Source organism: Hemitrygon akajei, chromosome 4 (genome assembly GCF_048418815.1).
Source record: "Hemitrygon akajei chromosome 4, sHemAka1.3, whole genome shotgun sequence".
Classification (NCBI taxonomy): domain Eukaryota; kingdom Metazoa; phylum Chordata; class Chondrichthyes; order Myliobatiformes; family Dasyatidae; genus Hemitrygon; species Hemitrygon akajei.
The window spans coordinates 177204961-177226339 of record NC_133127.1 but is presented as its reverse complement, the minus strand read 5'-3'; the positions used below and the strand labels follow the sequence as shown (position 1 = coordinate 177226339).

The following is a 21379-nucleotide window of genomic DNA, read 5'->3' as shown; positions in this document are numbered from 1 at the left end:
TGTTGTTCTGCCAAATATTGTGGGCATACTGTGTGGCACCAGAATGTGTGGTGGCACCCGCAGATTGCCCAGCACATCCTTAGGTTGTGTTGGTTGTTAACGCAAATGACACATTTCACTGTGGGTGCATGTGATATATAAATCTGAAACTGAATTCCAGTTGCACAGGTTAGTGAAAAGAACCTTGTGGTAAACCGAAGGATCATTTACAGCAGTGATGGATTTTTGTGTTTACTGGACCCCTGCATATTCCACACATTTGTGTCATATTTCCTCTGTTAATGCACTATGTATATGTAATGCCCTGGTTCTTATTTTTACTGTTATGCTGTATCTATGTCATTTTGGCAGTTCTGTGAGAGCTGCTTGTTTTCAGCTTGTTCAGTTTTCAGCTTATGTTTGGGTTGTTGCCGAGGATAAGAAATGAGGAGAAATGTATGCCATCCATTTAGGATGGTTGAATTTAGCGGAGGTTTCTCTGGTGAGGGACACTAAGGTTGGGCTTAGGGTTTTTTTATTTTTTGGTTCGAGAGGTGATGAAGAGGGAAGACGCTAGAGAGAAGAGGTCATAGGATTCGACCCGAAGTGGAACCATGATTCGACGAAGCCCAAGGTGAGATCGATTGAGGATAAGTGACTTGGAGAAACTGTGAGCTCCAACTTGTGCACATTAGCCTGTTTCATTAAAATGGGCCTTTTTCTTTTTTTGTTCTTTTCTTTACCAACCCTTTAGTCAAATTAAGAATCATAAAGATAATCTTTTAATCGTATGCTGTGTACTGACTGTTATTTCGTGGCACTAATTTGTAACAGGGTAGTGAATTACACAGCATCCACACAAACGGGGTGTTTGGGGTCGGTGCGCGCCTCAATCTCACAAGTTTGTCGGGCCGGCAGTTGATTTCCCTAGACTTAACGCAGCTGAGGGTACCAGGGTGTTTCATACAGTTAGCCTTGTCAATCTCATTACCGAAAACTATGTGTTAGGTTTTGACTAATTAGAGAAAACTACTGTTGTCACTTACTGGGTTAATTTTTAACCTTACCTGCACACAAGCATACACCAGTTGTACATCACAGGCATTGCGATAATGGACAGCCATCGATAGTAAAGATTGTCTGCAGGATCAATAATGTGTATATCTTTCTTTCTGGGAAGGCAAACAGAGTTTGTCAGTAGAACGTATTTACACTGATTCATTTATGTTCACTTGATAAGAATTTTGTACATTAAATAAGCTATTATTTCAGTCAAATTACACAAATTCCTCTGTATATATTTTAAGTTCCCAAAATTTCAAGAAATACTTATGAGATTTGACTACCACTACTGAGATACTTCACCTAAATATTCAGTGTAAGTAAAATATTTCTAGCATGGAAATTAAAGCAAAAACTAATAATAAACTAGTTGCCGTTAATAACAATACTCTGTTTACCTCATGTAAACTCAGCAGGCTGTAGTCTATGAGAATATAAATTATTAGTCATTACCATTTCTCACAGTTTCAGCCAGTTGTACGGCTCTTTCATCATAATCCATCAAATATAAGCTTTAGGTACAATATCCCATTCAAAACTGGAAGAACTAGTTTTGCGCCAAAGGACATCACTGAATCCAACAGGTGTATGGCAATCTGTACTTACCATCTGCAAATTTAAACATATCTACTACAAACATCATCGTACTAAACAAATAATAAATCAACAATAACAAATCTTAGACTAAATTGGAAATATTTAAGTATGATACCATTTCTGAAAATATATATACCAAATCAGCCCAGACCCACTTGAAAATTAGATATAAATTACTTTCACAATTTTAATCAATACTAAGTAAATTTGATATTTTTCAAAATATTATGTTTAACCATTCGTGCCCTTACAGAGATTGCCATTGAATCTGGCTCACCCACTCCCAGCCCAGTTCCTCCCAACAATTTATTCATTATGAACACTATGGTGTGAATCTCGCATTTGAAGTCTGACATCAATTTTTAGGGTGACCTGCAATGCTAGTTTTCCCCCCAAACAAAAATGTTGTGGAGTTTAAGATCTTTTGTTTCAGGGAGGGTAACAAGTCAGGATTTAAAAAAAAATCATTGGGGTGAAGGTGAAAGGAATTGGACTGACGGGGGCACGAGGCAAAGAAAGGAACAGCTGCGGCAAAATCAAAGACAAAAGAGGTGGTTAATGCTCAGTTACAGAAGGGTAATATTTATCTTGTTTAATTACACTGACTGTGGTTTAAAGACTATAATATATGGATCTTTGAAAACTGTAAAATGACCAACTGGTGTCAACAATCACTAACCTGGATCTATTGGAGTACAGGAGAACCTGCATCCAATAGATCTGATTTTCATTAGGAGTTCTTCACTTTCAAATTGTTTACTTACTCTTCCTTCTTTTTCTCATCTTTCTTTTCCTCCTTTTTCACATCTTTCTTTTCTTCCACCTCGCTGCATGATGAACAGCAGTATTTAAGAGCTTACCTCTCATTAAAGAGGCCTCAGAGGACAAAGGATAGAAAGGGCAACACTGTTGAAATAGTCCATCACAGATAAGGTCCATTGTTGGAGACCAGTTGCAAATTGAATGCCTTCTTACTGTTTACACTTTTCTCTTACATGGAAGTTAATTGATCAACTAAAGTTAAAGTCATCTTATTTGTATCCATAAAAATGCAGAATTAGTCAATTTACATGGCTTGCTCATGATTATTTTGTGATTACTGTGATGACAGTCAGCGTATTCCAGGCAGTTTTTGGCCTCTTATCTAAGAAAGGATGTGCTGGCATTCAACAGAATCCAGAGGAGGTTCACGAGAATGATCCCGCGAATGAAAGGGTCAATATGTGCGGTACATTTGATGGCTCTGGGCCTGTACTTGCTGGGGTTCAGAAGAATGAGGCGGATCTCATTAAAACCTATTGAATACTGAAAAGCCTAGACAAAGTGAACATGGAGATAGTGATTCCTATGGTCGGGGAGTCTGGGACCAGAGGGCACAGTCTCAGACTAGAAGGACGCCCCTATAGAACAAAGATGAGGAGGATTTCTTTAGCCAGAGTGTGGCGAATCTGAGGAATTCATTGCCACAGATGACTGGGGAGGCCAAGTGATTGGATATATTTATAGCAGATGTTGATAGGTTCTTGATAGTCAGGGCGTCAAAGGTTAATGGGAGAAGGCAGGAGAATGGAGTTGAGTGGGATAATAGATCATCCATGACTGAATGATGGAGCTGACTTGAATTAGCTGAATATATCTGCTCTTTTTCTTATGGTCTAAATTCCCTTACTACATTTCAATAATAATGCATTATGACAATGAGTTAACGGCAAAGAAATGTGTCCTTAGTTGCTTGCACTAACTGTGCTTTATAGTAGGAGATGTTCATTCTAATCCATTTCCAAAATTCAGCTCCATTGAAGTCATATGGATTTCAATTTCATATGAGCTTGACCCAATAAAAGTCAACTGTCCTGATCTAATATGGAAGTAATGGAGTGAATGTGCTCAGCTCTGGGCTATTGCAAAAGCAGAATAAGTGTCTCACAGAAGTACAAGACACTCAAGAGAAGGCAACACCCTTTTCTTGTAGTTGTACCCACTTATTTGTGATTCTCCCACTATTGAAAACAGCCCAATATCTACACAATCAAGCTGCCAGAATGCTATTATGGTGCCAGCAACTCAGGTTCAATTCCTGCCACTGTCTGTCAGGAGTTTATTTGCTTCCCCTTTTACCACAGGGATTTCCTCCAAATGCCCTGGTTTCCAACTACATGCCAAAGGCATATGGGTTAGTAGATTGATTGGTCGTATGGTTGTAATTGGGCAGTGCAGGCCTATTACTGTGCTGTATCTCTAAATAAATAAATAAATACATGCATACACAGAATATGGAACAAAACTATTTAGTCTGTCTTGGTTGGAGAACTCTCTCAGCCCAAGATGTAGCCTGGTGAATCTCCTTTGAACTGCCTAGCAGTGTCACTGTATATCATAGCAGTGAAGCACTGGAGCCACAGCATGAGATTGGGCGGAGGGACAATAGGTTTCTTTCACTAAAGCAGAGCACTACATCACAGAAACATGCCCTTCGGCCCATTGAGTCTGCTCTGAACTAATGGAATGAATTGGGTTCTTACAGCCTTCTATTTGCTTTACAAGAATCTTCACTCTCATTGATATTAGCCTTTCAAGATTGAATTCAGCGTACCAGCTAAACTCACATTCTCTGGATTTCATCATTCTGCTATCATCGATCTTGTCCACTGTTCCTGCTAAGGTTGGATATGAGGTGATGCTTCCACTTGTAATTGTGAAGCAACCCACTTTATTAAATTAGAACACTTGAAAGACAAAGAATGCACAGCAGAGGGGTCTAATATCTGAAATGAAATATTCTCACGAAAGGATGTTTAGGAAGCGTCCCAGAAACAAAATGGCTCCCAACGTGATGTCCAGAGTCAACCATTGATTAGAGTCACATTACACTTGCAAGGACATTTCACTTCCTCAAAGCATGTTAGGGTGGCTAAATGGAGCATTGTACAGAAACAAGGTATTTTAGCCTGGTCAGTCATGGTGAATAGTGATTGCATGAACCAACTTCCTCCATGTGTTATAGGAAAACAAGCTAATGTAAGTAAAATGTTAAAGTTATCTTCAAATATTTCTAATTGACCCCAGCAATCATTTTAAATTTATATTATCTACTGGCATCAGGACACATTAAGAAAAAAAAAGTTTTCAGATAATACTTTCTGTCAGACGGCCTACAATGGTCTATTATAAATTGTGGAATATTTTATAGTCAGCTGATGTTAGAGATAATAAGAAATACTGAAATTGCAATTATTTGTATGGGCATTTGTGAAACTGGCAAATCATGTTTAAGTACCACAGACCTTATCAATGATAGGACTGAAAGGAGATAAACGGAAACAGGGATTCTGGGATATATCATATTGTACTACAAAATGCAGATTTAATTTATTACACTGCACTTGTAAGATTATCTCTTGATTTCTACAGCACATTTGCCACAAACACCATTCTGAAAGTCATGTGAACAGTAAAGCTTAAAATGCCACACTGAACTATGTCTATAACAACACGATAATACACAACACATAAATATTTGCAGGGCTGCCTTCCTCTTTACTCTCCTTTATAATGCACTTTAACTTTTTAATTTCTAACAAGAAATCAGATGCAAATGTTTAGTTTAATTCTGAATGGTTTTGCTTTATGGACTTCCTTGTGTTTTCTTGTAAATCTCTTTGCATCTTGCAAGCTGCTCTTGCAAGATTTTCATGCTACTTTAACCGCTTTCATGCCACCAGGAGGACATTTTCTCAGTACATGATAGTATAGCGAAAGCTAATGGCAAAATATGTTCACTACACCATGAAATATCAGAGGACCTTGCATTAGAATCAAGTCTGTAGAGTTTGAAAGGAACCTCAGCCTTACTTTTTACTTCCTACATTGTCCAATTGGTCAATATCTCTGTTTCTTCACTTATAGTTCATTTATGTCTAAACTTAATCACTGTGTTAGTTTTCATCCTGAAAGGATATAGTACTGAGATTTATATTAGTGTTTGAGTTTCATAATTGTGGTTTTGTTGCTTGTTGTGTAAGAGGAGAGGTCCTACAAAACCTGATGAAACAGGCTAATTTTAAGATCAACAAAGGAGGAGAAAGAGATTTAGAGGCACAAGCCTCTAGTCATGGAGTTAGTTCATGGGGCTAATGGTAACCATGGGAACTGGACCCCAGTGCAGAGTCAGAGAAACACACAGACTTTACAGGCTTGGGAAGGCTGCAAAAATTGGGAGAAAAATAACAACATAAAGCTCCACCGTGGACAATCCCAAGCCTAGCTGCGGAGAGAGGAGAGTGGGGCATGGGGCAAGCAAGTCCATCCCGCAAGAAAACAGAGCTACAGTAATGCCAGTGGAACTTTGGAGCCAAAGTTCTCATTCTTGCCAAAGGGAGGATCTTCAAAGATGGGCTACAGCTGGGATAACTTGAAAGACTGGCCTATGAATTGTGTTCTTATAGCCTTTCTATTTGCCAGTAGGGCTTCAGAAGAAGATAGCCACATGAGAATGAAAGTTTAAAGGTTGAAGCTTTGGAGGACTGGTAGCCAATGAGTAAGAAGTGCAGAGTCAATAAAGGGGAGGCCATTTTTCCTGATGGACTGGGCTGTGTTCACAGCTCCACAGTTCCTTTTGCAGAGCAGTTGTGGTACCAAGCATAGAATGCTGGAGTTGTTTCGTTGCTTGCTGTATTCTGTGTTGTTCTGCCGATCATTGTGACCATGCTGTGTTGGGGCCAGAATGCATGGTGACACCCTTGCGGGCTGCCCCCAGCACATCCTTACGTGTGTTGGTTGCTAACGTATATTTCAATGTACACGTAATAAATAAATCTGAATCTATTCGCACTGAAAAGAATAATAATATATTTGGCTAACACTTAAATATGAACTAGGTTATGAAACAATCCATTCTTCTAATAGCTTGCAATTGAAATGCTGGAGGACAAGATTCAGCTTTGCCAATGTACATTTGGAATCCAAATGAATCATTTCACAAGAGCTTTTTAATTCATTCCTCCTCTGCATTGCTCAGACACGCAGGACCTTTGGCATACTAACTGTGCATTTGCCAAGGTCAGTACACTACTACAGACTACTGCATATTACAGGGAGAGCTCAGAACCCCTAGTGGGAGGAGAATGAATGGGAGCTTGGCTGCTTACCCTCCATCCTTGTTGTTGTTGTTGTTGTTGTTGTTGTTTACATTGAACTGTGCCAAGGGGCAAAAGCTGTTACATGGCAAAATACAGTTGTGTTACAAAGCATGAATTACCTTGGAACCTATAAAATGCCACTGACACTGTAACTGATACAGTACTGTGCAAAAGTCTTAGACACATACATACTATATATAGCTGGGGTGTGTGAGACTTTTGCAGAGTACTGTAGAAAATTTCTGCTTTGGCCTGTACTGATGCTGCAAAAAAAAAAACAACAAATTTCCTGACATATGTGAGTAATGATAAACCTGACAATGACATGGGTCTCTGTTGTAGACTGTGAGTGGGAAAGGGGCAGGGAGAGGGGAATCATAGTTGGGAAAAGGGGAAGGGAGAGGGGAGGGTGCAGGAAGCACTAGAGAGACACTCTGCGATGATCAATAAACCAATTGCTTCGAATCAAATGACCTTGCCTGGTGTGTCAGGGCTGGGTGTGTCTGCAGTCGTGCCAGCCCCCTACCCCAGCACTCCTTCTCTGCCCCCTGTCCCATACCCCTCCCGCAGCACTCTACCCTCACCATTCCAATATCATTTGCGCCTGCCAGAGGCACAAGCTCACTCTCTGCTCCACATTGACAAATGCAGAACTACAGTTCTGTATTATATTCATAGAGTTGTGAACAGGGGAGGCATCAGCAGAAATGAAAACAAGCAAGTGCATAGGAACAGAAAGTCTCTTACATCAACAGTGATATTTAATCCAAAAACCTTCACAAAAGCCAAAGAATGAATATTAAAAGTGATAGCAGCTGTCCTTTGAGTAGGTTAGCATAAGCAGTATTTTTTCCTATAATAACCTCTATATGGTAACAGTACACACTTCCTGAAATCCAAGCAACACACACAAAATGCTGGAGGAACTCAGCAGGGCAGGCAGCATCTATGGAAAAGGGTAAACAGTCAACTTTTCAGGCCGAGATTCTTCGGCAGGATATACCTCACTTATATATCTCACTTTTGTAACACACAAAAGCCAGACTGAAAATATTAGCTATGTGAGCATAAACCTATGTTTTCTACACTGGTTTAGCATGAAAGAGTACATTATGTACCTATTAAGATACATACAGTATGTAATCTCCAACCTTTCATAAATCATACACACAAGAAATTCTGCAGATGCTGGAAGTCCTAAGCAACACACACACACAAAATGCTGGAGTAACTCAGTAGGTCAGGCAGCATCTATGGAAATGAATAAACAGTCAAAATTTCAGGCTGAGACACTTCTTCAGGATTGAGAAGGAAGGGGGAAGATGCCTGAATAAAAAGGTGGAGGAAGGGGAAGGAGGATAGCAGAAGGAGCCTCAGCATAGCACAAGAATAGGCCATAGACCAACATGTCGGAACAGGAATTAAAATGGTTGGCCACCAGGAAGTTCCACATCTGGCGGTTGGAGTGGAGGTGCTTGACGAAGCAGTTCCCCAATTTATGACTGATCTCACGAATGTAGAGGAGGCTACATCAGGAGCACCAGACTTAATGGACAATCCCAGCAGATTCTTCTACTGAGAAAGAAGCAGAGAGCTGTAAGGTCTTCTTGATGGGGGATAGAAGCGTATAGGGAAAATGAGGTGAAAATAAGGTGCTCAGGGCCAGGGAATTGAAAGTTGGTGAGGAGTTCAAGGGCATGAGAAATGGCATGGATGTAGGTGGGGAGGGACTGAACCAAGGGGGAGAGAATGCAGTTAAGATACAAGGACATGAGTTCAGTGGGGTAGGAGCAGGCAGAGACAATGGGCCTACTCGGACAGTCAGGTTTGTGGATCTTGGGTAGGAGGTAGAAGCGAGATATTGTTTGCATTTAACGAAATCAGAGCAGAGCAGGGTAAGGGATCTCTGACTTTGGTGGCAGTGGAGGGAGTTCTCCAGAATTGGTGAGGTCAGTGATGGTGTTGGAGACAGTTTTCTGATGGTCCGGAGTGGGGTCCTTTTCAAAGGGTAGGTATGAGAAGTTGTCTATGAGTTGCTGCCTGACCTCAGCAAGGTGGAGATCAGTCTGCCACACTAGAACTACACCCCCTTTGCCTACAGGTTTGATGGTAAGGTTGCCCCTCCTTCTCCTTCATTCCAAGAACTCATTTTGGTTCGGAATGTTGTTACTCGTTTCTATCATTTGCATGATTTGTGATATTTTTCCCCCTTTCTCTGTGCATTGGGTGTTGGTCTTTATTTTTTTTAAAATTGGGTTCTTTTGGGTTTCTAGCTTTGTGGGTGCCTGCAAGCAAACAAATCTCAAGGTTGAATAATTTATACATTCTTTGATAATAAATGTACTTTGAAACTTTGAATAAAGACCTAGCCTGGCCATCCTCTCCCTATAACTCAGGGCATCTAGTCCTGGCAACAATATTTTCGACATTCTTTCCAATGACAGGATGGCTGTTGGTGGACCTCGAAAGGCAACTGAGGTTCCCCGACCATATCGCAGCCACCACCCTGCGACCAGACATTGTCCTTGTGTCTGAGTCTACGAAGCAGGTGGTGATGCTGGAGCTGACAGTCCCATGGGAAGATCACTTGGAAGAGGCTTTTGAAAGGAAGCTATCTAAGTATGCAGGACTGGTCAGCAACTGCCAGCAGGCTGGATGGAGAGCGAGGTGTCTCCCAGTGGAAGTTGGTTGTAGGGGATTCGCAGCCCGTTCCTTAACCAGGGCCTACAGCAATTTGGGCATCGAGGGAGAAAGGAAGAGGAGAGCCATCTGCAGTTTCACGGATGTGGCAGAGAGGGCCTCAAGATGGCTGTGGCTCAAGAGAGGGGAGCCATGGAGTCATGTGTAGCTAGCCATCTGGACACAAGCTGTGGTCTGATCAGCCCCGGCTGGGTCACCTGGAGAAGGGTGTATGATGTTGTAAGACCCAAAACACCCGATGATTCTAGGAACATCACTGATGATGTGTCCAGAAGCATCAGTAGATGTATGCACACAGCTGCAGTTGTACACAGTTCTCCAAGTGCAGCCTCACCAATGGCTTGCAGAACTGATATATAATATCCCAACTCCTCCACTCAATGCAACATACACAGAGTGCTGGAGGAACTTCCCAGGCTATGAAAAAGAGTACTGTCAACGTTTCAAGCTGAGACCCTTCAGCAGTGCACTCAATGCCCTGACCGATGAACACTAGTGTGGTGTGCTAATTGTCTTTTCCACTACACCATCTATCCATCTTCTTCGAGACCGACATTCCCAGCAAGTCGCTCTTCGATGGATTCCTAATGCCACAAGTCCACGATTAAAATTAAACATCTTTTGATTGGCCTATTATTGCACAGTGTAACTTACCCCCATGACGTACAAGCTCTCCCCCAGTCTGCAGACTATGTCACACTGGAAGTGCTTCAGGATTCATTCGATGACTCTGACTATAATTCCTGCAGCCCCTGACCAACCCCACAATGGGAGTACTTCCACCAGTAACTCAAAGCAGCAACTCACCCGCCACCTTCTGAATCAGGCAAGCTATTAGCCAGGACATTAATACCTCAAAATATGCCCATAAAATGCTTCCCTGCTGTTTCTCATAAATGAATAAAAATAGAATGAGTGACTAGCAACTAGGAATGAAACGACATCATGTGGAACCTATTTGCAACCTCGTGAACAATCGTTCTCCGAAATGGGAACCAGTTCCAGAATGAACAATGAGATCCAAGAAGCAGAGGAAAATGGAGGACGAAGTTTGCTTATTAATGCTCGGTGTGCTAAAAAAGTGTGCTAAAACCCAACACAGTCACCCACAAATCAAATTGCTAAGGTAGTTTGCACCTTGAATCACAAGAAAAAAAGCTCCACACAGCTTCTCAAGTCACCTCCCCTCAGAGTTCACAGATGCACCATCATTGCCATGACATCTCTGAGGAAATGAGCCAACTCCAGAAGAATCCTCTCCAGGGCAGTCACAGGACAGTTGCATGAAAGGTTATCATGGAGGTGAGGAAGATGGTTGGGGAGAGCATTGTATGGCACTGTTTTGTGACTGGGGAAATCCCCTCATGATGGAATATCTTGATCCATTCCTGTGCTAAAACCACCAGGAGTGATGGACTCGAAGGGCCAGTGAACACAGGATTTTGTATTGTTGTGAGGCTCGAGGCCACGGTGGTCAAAGGAAAATTAGTCCGACCAAGGCTGAGGGTTTTGAGGGGTTAGTTCTTTAAAAAAAGTGGCTGACATCTGGGAGCCAGTGACAGAGGAGGTTGTAGAATTAGATACAATCACTATGTGTAAGAGGTATTTGGACTGCCATTTAAATATGATGTAGGAAAAATATGGTGCTAATTTGGGCAGGTGTCATAAAGGCCAAGTCGTACAGCACAGAAACAGTCTCCTCAGACCAATATGCTCAAACTGATTTTAAGAAACCATCTGTATTAATTGTATTGATTAGTATCTGCATGAGAAATTACTAAGGCTTGATTCATGCTTATTTAAATACCTAAAAGTTGTGAGAGTGCCCAGGTCAAATTCTCAATAGCCACTAATTGTTGTGGAAGTAGTGCTGTACCCATGGTTCATAAAATATACTCAAACAGGTCCAGTTTCTAGACAGACATATTTAATTGTAAATACATTGAAATAAAGTGCAGAAAATGTAAATGGGTTTATGTAATTAACAATTTAATTGAATTTAGCATCCTATTTAAACCATATTCATGATTCTACTTCCACTGTAGGGAAGGAAAGCAATTCATTAGGCAACAACAGTCAATTAACATACATTGCACCTTAGAGTTTCTGATGTAATATTCCTTTTGGTGTAAGATTTAATGTCAAAATACCCTCCTTGTGGGTACTTCAACAGAATAGCTGATCTTTAATTAGCTCTCAGCAGGTTTAGAGGATCTAGTATTATTTCTGGATTCAAAATTGACTAGGCCATTAAACGCACAGTGTCAGAGGGATGATTGGAGAATAACCAGTGTTGTTCCTCTGTTTAAGAAGGGCAGGAAGCATGCCCTCTTAAAGTTCAAAGTAAATTTATCAAAGTACGTATATGTCACCATATACTACCGTGAATAATTTACTATGAATTCGTTATGAATAAATCATTCTCACAGTAAATACAAAGAAACACAATAGAATCAATGAAAAACTACACACACAACCAACCAATATGTAAAAGACAGACTGTGCAATTAAAAATATAATAATAATGAATAAATAAGTAATATTGAGAACGTGATTTGTAGAGTCCTTGAAAGTGAATCTATAGGTTGTGGAATAAGTTTAGTGCTGAGGAGAGTGAAGTTATCCACACTTCTTTACCACCCTATCCATGGAGCAATGGACTTGCATCCCAAGATCCATCTATAGATCAATTCTCCTAAAGGTCCTGCCATTTACTGTATACCTTCCTCTTAATTTTGACCCCATGACGTGCATTATTCCATGGATTATTAACATGACCCTTAACCTGCTGGATCAGCCTATCATGGGTGGCCCTGTCAAAATCTTTACTAAAGACCATGTATGCAACATCTACTGGCCTACACCCATCAATCATCTTCATCGCCTCTTCCAAAATACTGTTGTTTAGCCCCATCATGGGGCTAAGATGGGGCATGATTTCACCCTAGTAGACCACATGTCCTAGTCACCAAATCCCTTTCCCTTTTTAGTAGGGAGGGAGAAGAAAATTTGTTCAAAGTAAGAGGCTAACCCTATCGGGTTCCATATTTCTGCGCACTTCACTTTTTTTTACACAATATTAATTCTTAGGAATAAAATATTTATCCATTTTATATCCCACTGTAAAATAAGCAGTGTTTTTAATCTGCTGAAATGATCTGGTTTTATTTGGGCATTGAACAACTTATTTTTCTCTCTAAACTTGGCACTGCTGCCTTCATTATGTAATCTCCCCCACTCGTTATACACATTAACAGCGGCTTCACTCCGTTTCTCAGGCAGTCTTTATCTGAAACGTGTTCTGCTCCAGCACATCGCAGGCTCATCAGCAGGGGATGCTCAAGGCCTTTGAGATGAAGGCAACATTAGTAGTGTTCTTTCCTGAAAAGGATCTCAGCCACTTTCCCTCAATCTCTTACTATTTATTTCTCTTTCTTTATGTTGGAGAGAATCCCAGTTTCCACTTAGCATAAAGCAGCCTATTCATCTTTTTATAAAGTCAGACACCAAGAAAGCACGTAGAGTTTGACATCCAGCGCCTCACGTATGAGCCTCAATATATGCACACCTGATCCAAATATACACTCAGTGGCCACTTTATTATTTCCACCTGTACCCAACGAGGCGGCCACTGAGTGTATGTTCTTTGTCTGCTGCTGCTGTAGCCCATTCACTTCAAGGTTTGACATGTTGTGCATTCAGAGATGCTCTCCTGCACATCACTGTTTTAAATCGTGCTTATGTGAGTTACTTCACCTTCCTGTCAGCTTGAACCAGTCTGGTCATTCTGCTCTGACTTCTTTCATTAATAAGGCATTTTTGCTCACAGAACTGCCACTCAAAGGAAGTGTTTTGTTTTTAATCACCATTCTCTGTAAACTCTGGAGACTTGTGTGTGACAGTCCCAGGAGATCAGCAGTTTCTGAGATATTCAAACCATCCCATCTGGCACCAACAATCACTCCACAGTCAGAGTCACTTAGATCACACATCTTCCCCACACTGGTGCTTGGTCTGAACAGCAACAGACCCTCTTGACCATGCCTGCATGGTTTTATGCGTTGGGTTGCTGCCAGATAATTGGCCAATGAGATACGAGCAAGTCTACAAGTGTACCTAATAAAGTGGCCACTGAGTGTAATTCTAATCAGAGCACAAGAACGCAACTTAAATACTTTTCATTCACATCTGATAAATAGAGCCCCTGATGCAGAAGTAATCCCAAAAGCAGTGTAAATTGCCGATTTAGCAAATGTATTTTTAGGGATAAGGATTGAACCACACTAATAAAGAACGAGATTAACTACTCTACTGGGACTGCAAGGGATTTTGGGAATGAGGAGGGCTGATGTGGCAAATCAAGATGTTACTCACTTTTCTTCGTTGTTGCATTTGTTGACATTGAACTTTGCCAGAATCCTAGAACCGCAGCATTTAGAATATTAGGATAAGTAAAATGCAAACAGTGAAAACTGCAGGTTACACAGAGACTGTCAGGAGTTTAGGATAGGGAGCTGTAGGCTTAGTACTTACTGTACAGAGGCAGACAATAAGGAAAAGATAATCTCTGCTTTAATATAAATTATGGATATAAACAGAATTGTCAATGTTCATTGAGGAACATGGTAAAACTTAGGAAATCTTTGGAATCGACAATTATACACCCTTTTCAAATCTACCTGCAGATATCTAACAATTCTTTCTCTCCAGAGACATAACTAGTTTACTTTTGATCCTGATGTACTGTACACCATCGACTTCATTCGTCTTCCCTGTTGACTCTGCTTTCTTTAGTGTACAATAATTCTAACTTAATCCCCGATAAAATTCAAACTTTATGTTTTCCAGCTTTTAACCCTTTGCCAGTTCATTAAAGGTTGTAAAATTGTGGAGAGCATACTTATGGTTTCTTGGTAGACCCATCTTCTTAATAGCAGCATAATTTTGGAAAAAAATACCATTAATTTGTCTTGAAGCTAGAGTGGTGTATTTGTTTTATTGATTTGTGGTTGGACCAATTAATAAATATAGAAACATAGAAACATAGAAAACTTACAGCACAATACAGGCACTTCAGCCCACAAAGCTGTGCCAAACATGTCCTTATCTTAGAACTACCTAGGCTTACCCATAGCCCTCTATTTTTCTAATCTCCATGTACCTATCTAGGAATCTCTTAAAAGACCCTATTGTTTCCACCTCCACCATCGCCGCCGGCAGCCCATTCCACACACTCACCACTCTCTGTGTCAAAAAATTTACCCCTGACATCTCCTCTGTATCTACTTCTGAGCACCTTAAAAATATGCCCTCTTGTGCCAGCCATTTCATCCCTGAGAAACAGCCTGTGACTATCCACACAATCAATGCCTCTCATTACTTTGTACACCTCTGTCAGGTCACTTCTCATCCTCTGTCACTCCAAGGAGAAAAGGCCAAGTTACTCAATCTATTCTCATAAGGCATGCTCCCTAATCCAGGCCACATCCTTGTAAATCTCCTCTGTACCCTTTCTATGATTTCCACGTCCTTCCTGTAGTGAGGTGACCAGAAATGAGCACAGTACTCCCAAGTGGGGTCTCACCAGGGTCCTATATAGCTGCAACATTACCTCTCGGCTCTTAAACTCAATCCGAGAGTTGCTGAAGGCCAATGCACCGTATGCCTTCTTAACCGCAGAGTCAACCTGCATAGCAGCTTTGAGTATCCTATGGACTCGGACCCCAAGATCCCTCTGATCCTCCATACTGCCAAGAGTCTTACCATTAATGCTATATTCTGCCATCATATTTGACCTACCAAAATGAACCATCTCACACTTATCTGGGTTGAACTCCATCTGCCACTTCTCAGCCCAGTTTTGCATCCTATCATCCTATCCACAACACCCCCAACCTTTGCGTCATCAGCAAATTTACTAACAGATCCCTGAGGCACACCACTGGTCACCGACTTCCATGCAGGATATGACCCATCTATAAAGATTCTTTGCCTTCTGTGGGCAAGTCAGTTCTGGATCCACAAAGCAATGTGCCCTTGGACCCCATGCCTCCTTACTTTCTCAATAAGCCTTGCATGGGGTACCTTATCAAAGGCCTTCCTAAAATCCATATACACTACATCTACGGCTCTACCTTCATCAATGTGTTTAGGCACATCCTCAAAAAATTCAATCAGGCTTGTAAGGCACAACCTGCCTTTGACAGAGCCATGCTGACTATTCCTAATCATATTATGCCTCTCCAAATGTTTATAAATCCTGCCTCTCAGGATCTTCTCCATCAATTTACCAACCACTGAAGACTCACTGGTCTATAATTTCCTGGGCTATCTATACTCCCTATCTTGAATAAGGAAACAACATCCGCAACCCTCCAATCCTTCAGAACCTCTCCCTTCCTCATTGATGATGCAAAGGTCATTGCCAGAGGCTCAGCAATCTCCTCCCTTGCTTCTCACAGTAGCCTGGGGTACATCCTGTCAGGTCCCAGTGATTTATCCAACTTGATGCTTTACAAAAGCTCCAGCACATCCTCTTCCTTAATACCTACATTCTCAAGCTTTTCAGTCCACTGCAAGTCATCCCTACAATCGCCAAGATCCTTTTCCGTAGTGAATACTGAAGCAAAGTATTCATTAAGCACCTCTGCTATCTCCTCCAGTTCCATACACACTTTTCCACTGTCATACTTGATTGGTCCTATTCTCTCACGTCTTATCCTCTTGCTCTTCACATTCTTATAGGGTGCCTTGGGGTTTTCCTTATTCCTGCTTGTCAAGGCCTTCTCATGGTCCCTTCTGGCTCTCCTGATTCATAAGCTCCTTCCTGCTAGCCTTATAATCATCTAGATCTCTATCATTACCTAGTGTTTTGAACTTTTCGTAAGCTCTTCTTTTCTTCTTGACTAGATTTACAACAGCCTTTGTACACCACAGTTCCTGTACCCTACCATCCTTTCCCTGTCTCATTGGAACATAATTTTGCAGAACCCACCCCCCCGCAAATAACCCCTGAACGTTTGCCACATTTCTTCCGTACATTTCCCTGAGAACATCTGTTTCCAGTTTATGCTTCCAAATTCCTGCCTGATAGCCTCATATTTCCCCTTACCCCAATTAAACATTTCCTTAATTTGTCTGTTCCTATCCCTCTCCAATGCTATGGTAAAGGGGATAGAATCATCCAGAAGCTGGCGACACGATGCAGCTTGCAGCAGCCACTCCGGAGCTGATTATCTGTTATTTGTGAAGCGGGTGTCATGCGCAATCATAATTAGATGAAAAATGGACGTGGGAGCATGGAGGAACATCTGGAAATTTCCAGGAAGACCTTCTTCGTTGCTGCTGCTGCTGTAAGGTCCGGGTCTCTGCTGGGAAGACCCCCAGTCCTCGAGGTCTCATTGCCGATGGCCGTTAGTTGGAGCGTCTTAATACGCTCGGCAGAGGATGGTGCTCAGAGAAGCTGTGCCGGAGGGGATGGTCGGAGGCTCAGAGGTTCGACGGACTCGGAGTCCGCTGCGGTCAGGTCACTTTCAGTGTGTGCTGTGTCTGCGAGGCTGAGTCGGGCTGCACCGTGGAAGTCCATAGCAGGGGTATTCCCTTCTGCCGCCGGCGTGGGATTACGAGTCAATTGGGACCCTGAGGACTTGTGGAAACTGTGTGGTGGTTTCTTTCGAACTTAGTCTTTTAACATCTTTGGACTATTTTTACTGTGCCCATGGTCTGTTTTTTTAAAAATCAATTATGCTATTGTTTGCACTGTTGTAACTATGTGGTTTTGTGCAGGTCTTGTAGCTTTAGTTTTTGGTCTTGTTTGTCTGGTGGGGAAGTTGTTTGTCTTTCCGGGGAACGCGCTAAGATGGTAGCGCGATATTAATACACAGCAGCCTCTCCAGACTCTGGATTGGGGATTGCCAAACGTTATGTGGATTTTCTGGTGTAGTCTGTTTTGTCATATGCTTTTGTGATATCATTCTGGAGGAACGTTGTCTCATTTTTTAACTGCATTGCATTTGTGGTTTCTAAATGACAATAAACTGAATCTGAATCTGAATTGTGATCACTATCTCCAAAATGCTTTCTCACTGAGAGATCTGACACCTGACCAGGTTCATTTCCCAATACCAGATCAAGTACAGCCTCTCCTCTTGTAGGCTTATCTACATACTGTGTCAAGAAACCTTCCTGAACACACCTAACAAACTTCACCCCATCTAAACCTCTCACTTTAGGGAGATGCCAAATGATATTTGGGAAATTAAAATCACCCACCACAACAACCCTGTTATTATTACACCTTTGCAGAATGTGTCTCTCTATCTATTCCTCAATGTCCCTGTTGTTATTGGGTCGTCTATAAAAAATACCCAGTAGGGTTATTGACCCCTTTCTATTCCTAACTTCCACCACAGAGACTCCGTAGACAATCCCTCCATGACTTCCTCCTTTTCTGCAGCCATGACACTATCTCTGATCAACAGTGCCACACCCCCACCTCTTTTGCCTTTCTCCCTATCCTTTCTGAAACATCTAAAGCCTGGCACTTAGTAGCCATTCCTGCCCCTGAGTCATCCAAGTCTCTGTAATGGCCACAACAACATAGCTCTGAGTGCTGATCCATGCTTTAAGCTCATCTGCTTTGTTCATAATACTCCTCGCATTAAAATAGACACATGTTCAGTTATTAAGTTACAGCTCTCAGACTATATATTCTTTGAGTGTCCCTTGCAAAAGGAATAAAGGGGTAGATTATTTTCTAAATGGGGAGTGAATTCAGAAATCAGAGATGCAAAGGGACTTGGGAATCCTTGTGCAGGATTCCATAAATCTTAACTTTCAGGTTAAGTCAGTATTAAGGGGGACAAATACAATGTTAGCATTCATTTAGAGAGGGCTAGAATATATATGCAAGCATGCAATGTTGAGGGAACGAGCAGTCAAATTCCTCCAGCCTGTTTGTACGTGTTGATTTGACCACGGCATCTGCAGTGTACTATGTGTTTACAATGTTGAGGCCTTCTAAGGCAATGGTCAGGCTGCATTTGGAGTTTTGTGAACAGCTCTGGGTCTCTTATCTGAGAAAGGATGTGCTGGCTTTGGAGAGGGTCCAGAGGAGGTTCACAAGAATGATTCTAGAAATGAAAGGGTTAACACATAAGGAGCTTTTGATGGCTCTGAGCCGGTACTCACTGGAATTTAGAAGAATGAGGGGGGATCTTATTGAAACCTATCTAATATTTCAAGGTGCAGAAAGGGTAAATGTGTAGAGGATGTTTCCAATAGTGCTGGAATCTAAGACTAGGAGGGACAGCTCAGAATACAAAGACATCCCTTTAGAACAGAGATGAGGAATTTCTCTAGCCAGAGGGGGTCTAATTCACTGCCACAGACTGCTGTGGAGGCTAAGTCAATGGGCATATTTAAAGTGGAAGTTGATATGTTCTTAATTAGTAAGGGTGCCAATTGTTATGGGGAGAAGGCAGGAAAATGGAGTTGCGAGGGATATTAAATGAACCATGATGGAATGGTGGAGCAGACTCAATGGACTGAATGGCCTAATTATGCTCCTATGACTAATGGTCTTATACTTTATAATCGCTTGCCCAAATGTTTAACTATAAAACTCAAGTGCCAATCATGTTGTTGGCAGCCAGCTCGCCTTCATTTGGCAAAGACTTTACTTCCATCAGAGTTTGATGAAGGAGATGAACTGTTACAATAGCACCTCGGGCTTTTAGTATTTGTGTTGCCTTGCTTTGTATTGCAATGTGAGCAAAACATAGAGATTACAGTCAGCAGCATATAAATGCATCATACCTTTGCCCTTTTAATACCAGATTTGATCTTTCTGCCTGGAGCTATAAGTGGCAGAGGAGACCTCATTTCCCATTTGAACTTTTTGCTTTCAGTCAACTAACCCGACTATAAAAATCTTCTGTTCCTGCATTCATGTCGATAAATTTAAATTTATTTTTTATTTATTATTAATAAGGTCTGGCAGCAAGTGATACATTGATGTAATAAACATCATCAAACGAGAAATGCAAAACTCTACCAGAATAAGATACAAGCAGAAAATGTTCCAATGACTCTAGAGGTGGAATAGGAACCATCTATAAACAAGAATATGAAGTGGGTTACATCCACACTGTTAAGTGCATTCCACACTGCTACAACAAGAAGGCATGAAACTGGGATACTAATACCAATCTAAATTACATCAATTGTCTCTCTCTGGAGACTGATTTCTGTTTGAGCTAGTGTGCCATTAAGGTCAGGGCTAGGAAATATGTGGACTTTCAATTGCTTTATTTAGTTTGAGTCTTGGTTTGAAAGCCAGACTATGTTCTGGAGAGACACTGGAGTCATCTTAGCCAGCTCTTGTGCAGAACAGTAGAACTTACTTCTTACTCCTGCCTTGGTGCTCAGGATCACCTGCAGCTGACTGCGTGTTACTCTCCCGGCTTGATACCTCCTTTATCTCTGGTCCCCGGAAGCGCTCCAAGAATGAATCTGGTCTCTGGTCTTCATCGTGGATTTGCTGGGTGGCCCAGTTCCTCAGCACAATGATGAAATTAGTTAGCCTGGAATAAGAGAATGATACAAAATCATGAGGTGTGTAGATAGGGTAAACGCAAGCAGGCTTTTTCCACTGAGGTTGGGTGAGACTTGAACTAGAGGCCATAGGTTAAGGGTGAAAGGTTAGGGCCAGTTCAGCTCACTGCTCCGAGACGTTTACTTGGTCTGTGAACGGACGGTCTTTGTGGACTTCAGTTCAAAATGCTATTTGCTTGTGCTTATTGTTTGCATGCTTTGTATATTGGGTGTTTGATGGTCTTTTTTTAATGGGTTCTTTTGGGTTTCTTTGTTTTATGGCTGCCTTTTAGGAGATGAATCTCAAAGTTGTACAGTGTGTACACACTTAGATAATAAATATGCTTTTAAATTTGAAAGCTGAAATATTTAAGGAGCACCTGAGGGAGAACTTCGTCACTCAGAGGGTGGTGAGAGTGTGGAACGAGCTGCCAGCAGAAGTGGTGAATGCAGGTTCAATTTCAACACTTAGAGAAATTTAGATAGGTAGACGAATGGGAGTGGCATAGAGAGCGATGGTCCAGCTGCCAGCCGATGGGACTAGGCAGAGTAACAATTCGGCATGAATAGATGGGATAAAGGGCCTGCTTCTGTGCTATAGTACTCTGTGACTTTTTAAGAACTTGCAAAGTTACAAATGTATTCCCAGTGGCCACTCAGTTCTGCATTATCATTTCCCAACCACTGAGCACATCTACATGAAACGCTGGTGTAGGAAAGCAGCATTCATCATCAGAGATCCTCACCGTCCAGGTCTTGCTCTTTTCCTGCTGCTACCATCAGTTAAAAGGCACAAGAGCCTCAAGACTCTCACCATCAGGTTCAAGAAAAGTTATTACCCCACAACCATCAGGCTCTTGACCAAAGGGGTTAGCTACACTAACTTGTCTATCCATTGAGATGTCCTCACAATCAATGATCTCACTTTAAGGACTCTTTATTTTGTTATTTCATGTTCTCATTATTTATTGCTATCTATTTATATTTGTATTTGCACAGTTTGTTGTCTTCTGCACTCTAGTTCATCTTTCAACTAGAGTACTATATTACTATAGTACTATAGATAAATCTATGCTATAGATTCCCTGAGTATGCCCACAGGGAAATAAATCGTAGGGTTATATATGGTGACATACATGTACTTTGACAGTAACATTTACTTTGTACTTTGAATTCTCTGAGAGACATAAAATGTACTGGAGATCATCCATTGCTTTGGAATTCTCTCTTTTTTAAAAGCAGTGACCCTAATTCTCAACTCTCCCACAAAAGCAAACATCTTCTCCACTTCTCCCTCATCAAAACCCCTT

General features: G+C 41.5%; 1 protein-coding gene across 3 annotated transcripts in view; it reads right to left on the bottom strand.

The window, feature by feature from the left end:
* The window catches only part of cnga3a (cyclic nucleotide gated channel subunit alpha 3a), a 62284-nt gene that overhangs the window by 17090 nt on the left and 23815 nt on the right, over positions 1–21379 (bottom strand). For 2 of the 3 annotated variants that reach the window (XM_073044098.1, XM_073044099.1), the window contains 5 exons: positions 19880–20059; positions 13851–13895; positions 6786–6851; positions 2403–2465; positions 1047–1151 (listed from right to left, as the gene is read on the bottom strand). In XM_073044098.1, the coding sequence (XP_072900199.1) occupies positions 1047–1151; positions 2403–2465; positions 6786–6851; positions 13851–13895; positions 19880–20059 (459 nt within the window). The remainder of the gene's footprint in view (positions 1–1046; positions 1152–2402; positions 2466–6785; positions 6852–13850; positions 13896–19879; positions 20060–21379) is intronic. The other variant, XM_073044100.1, reaches the window with a different exon arrangement.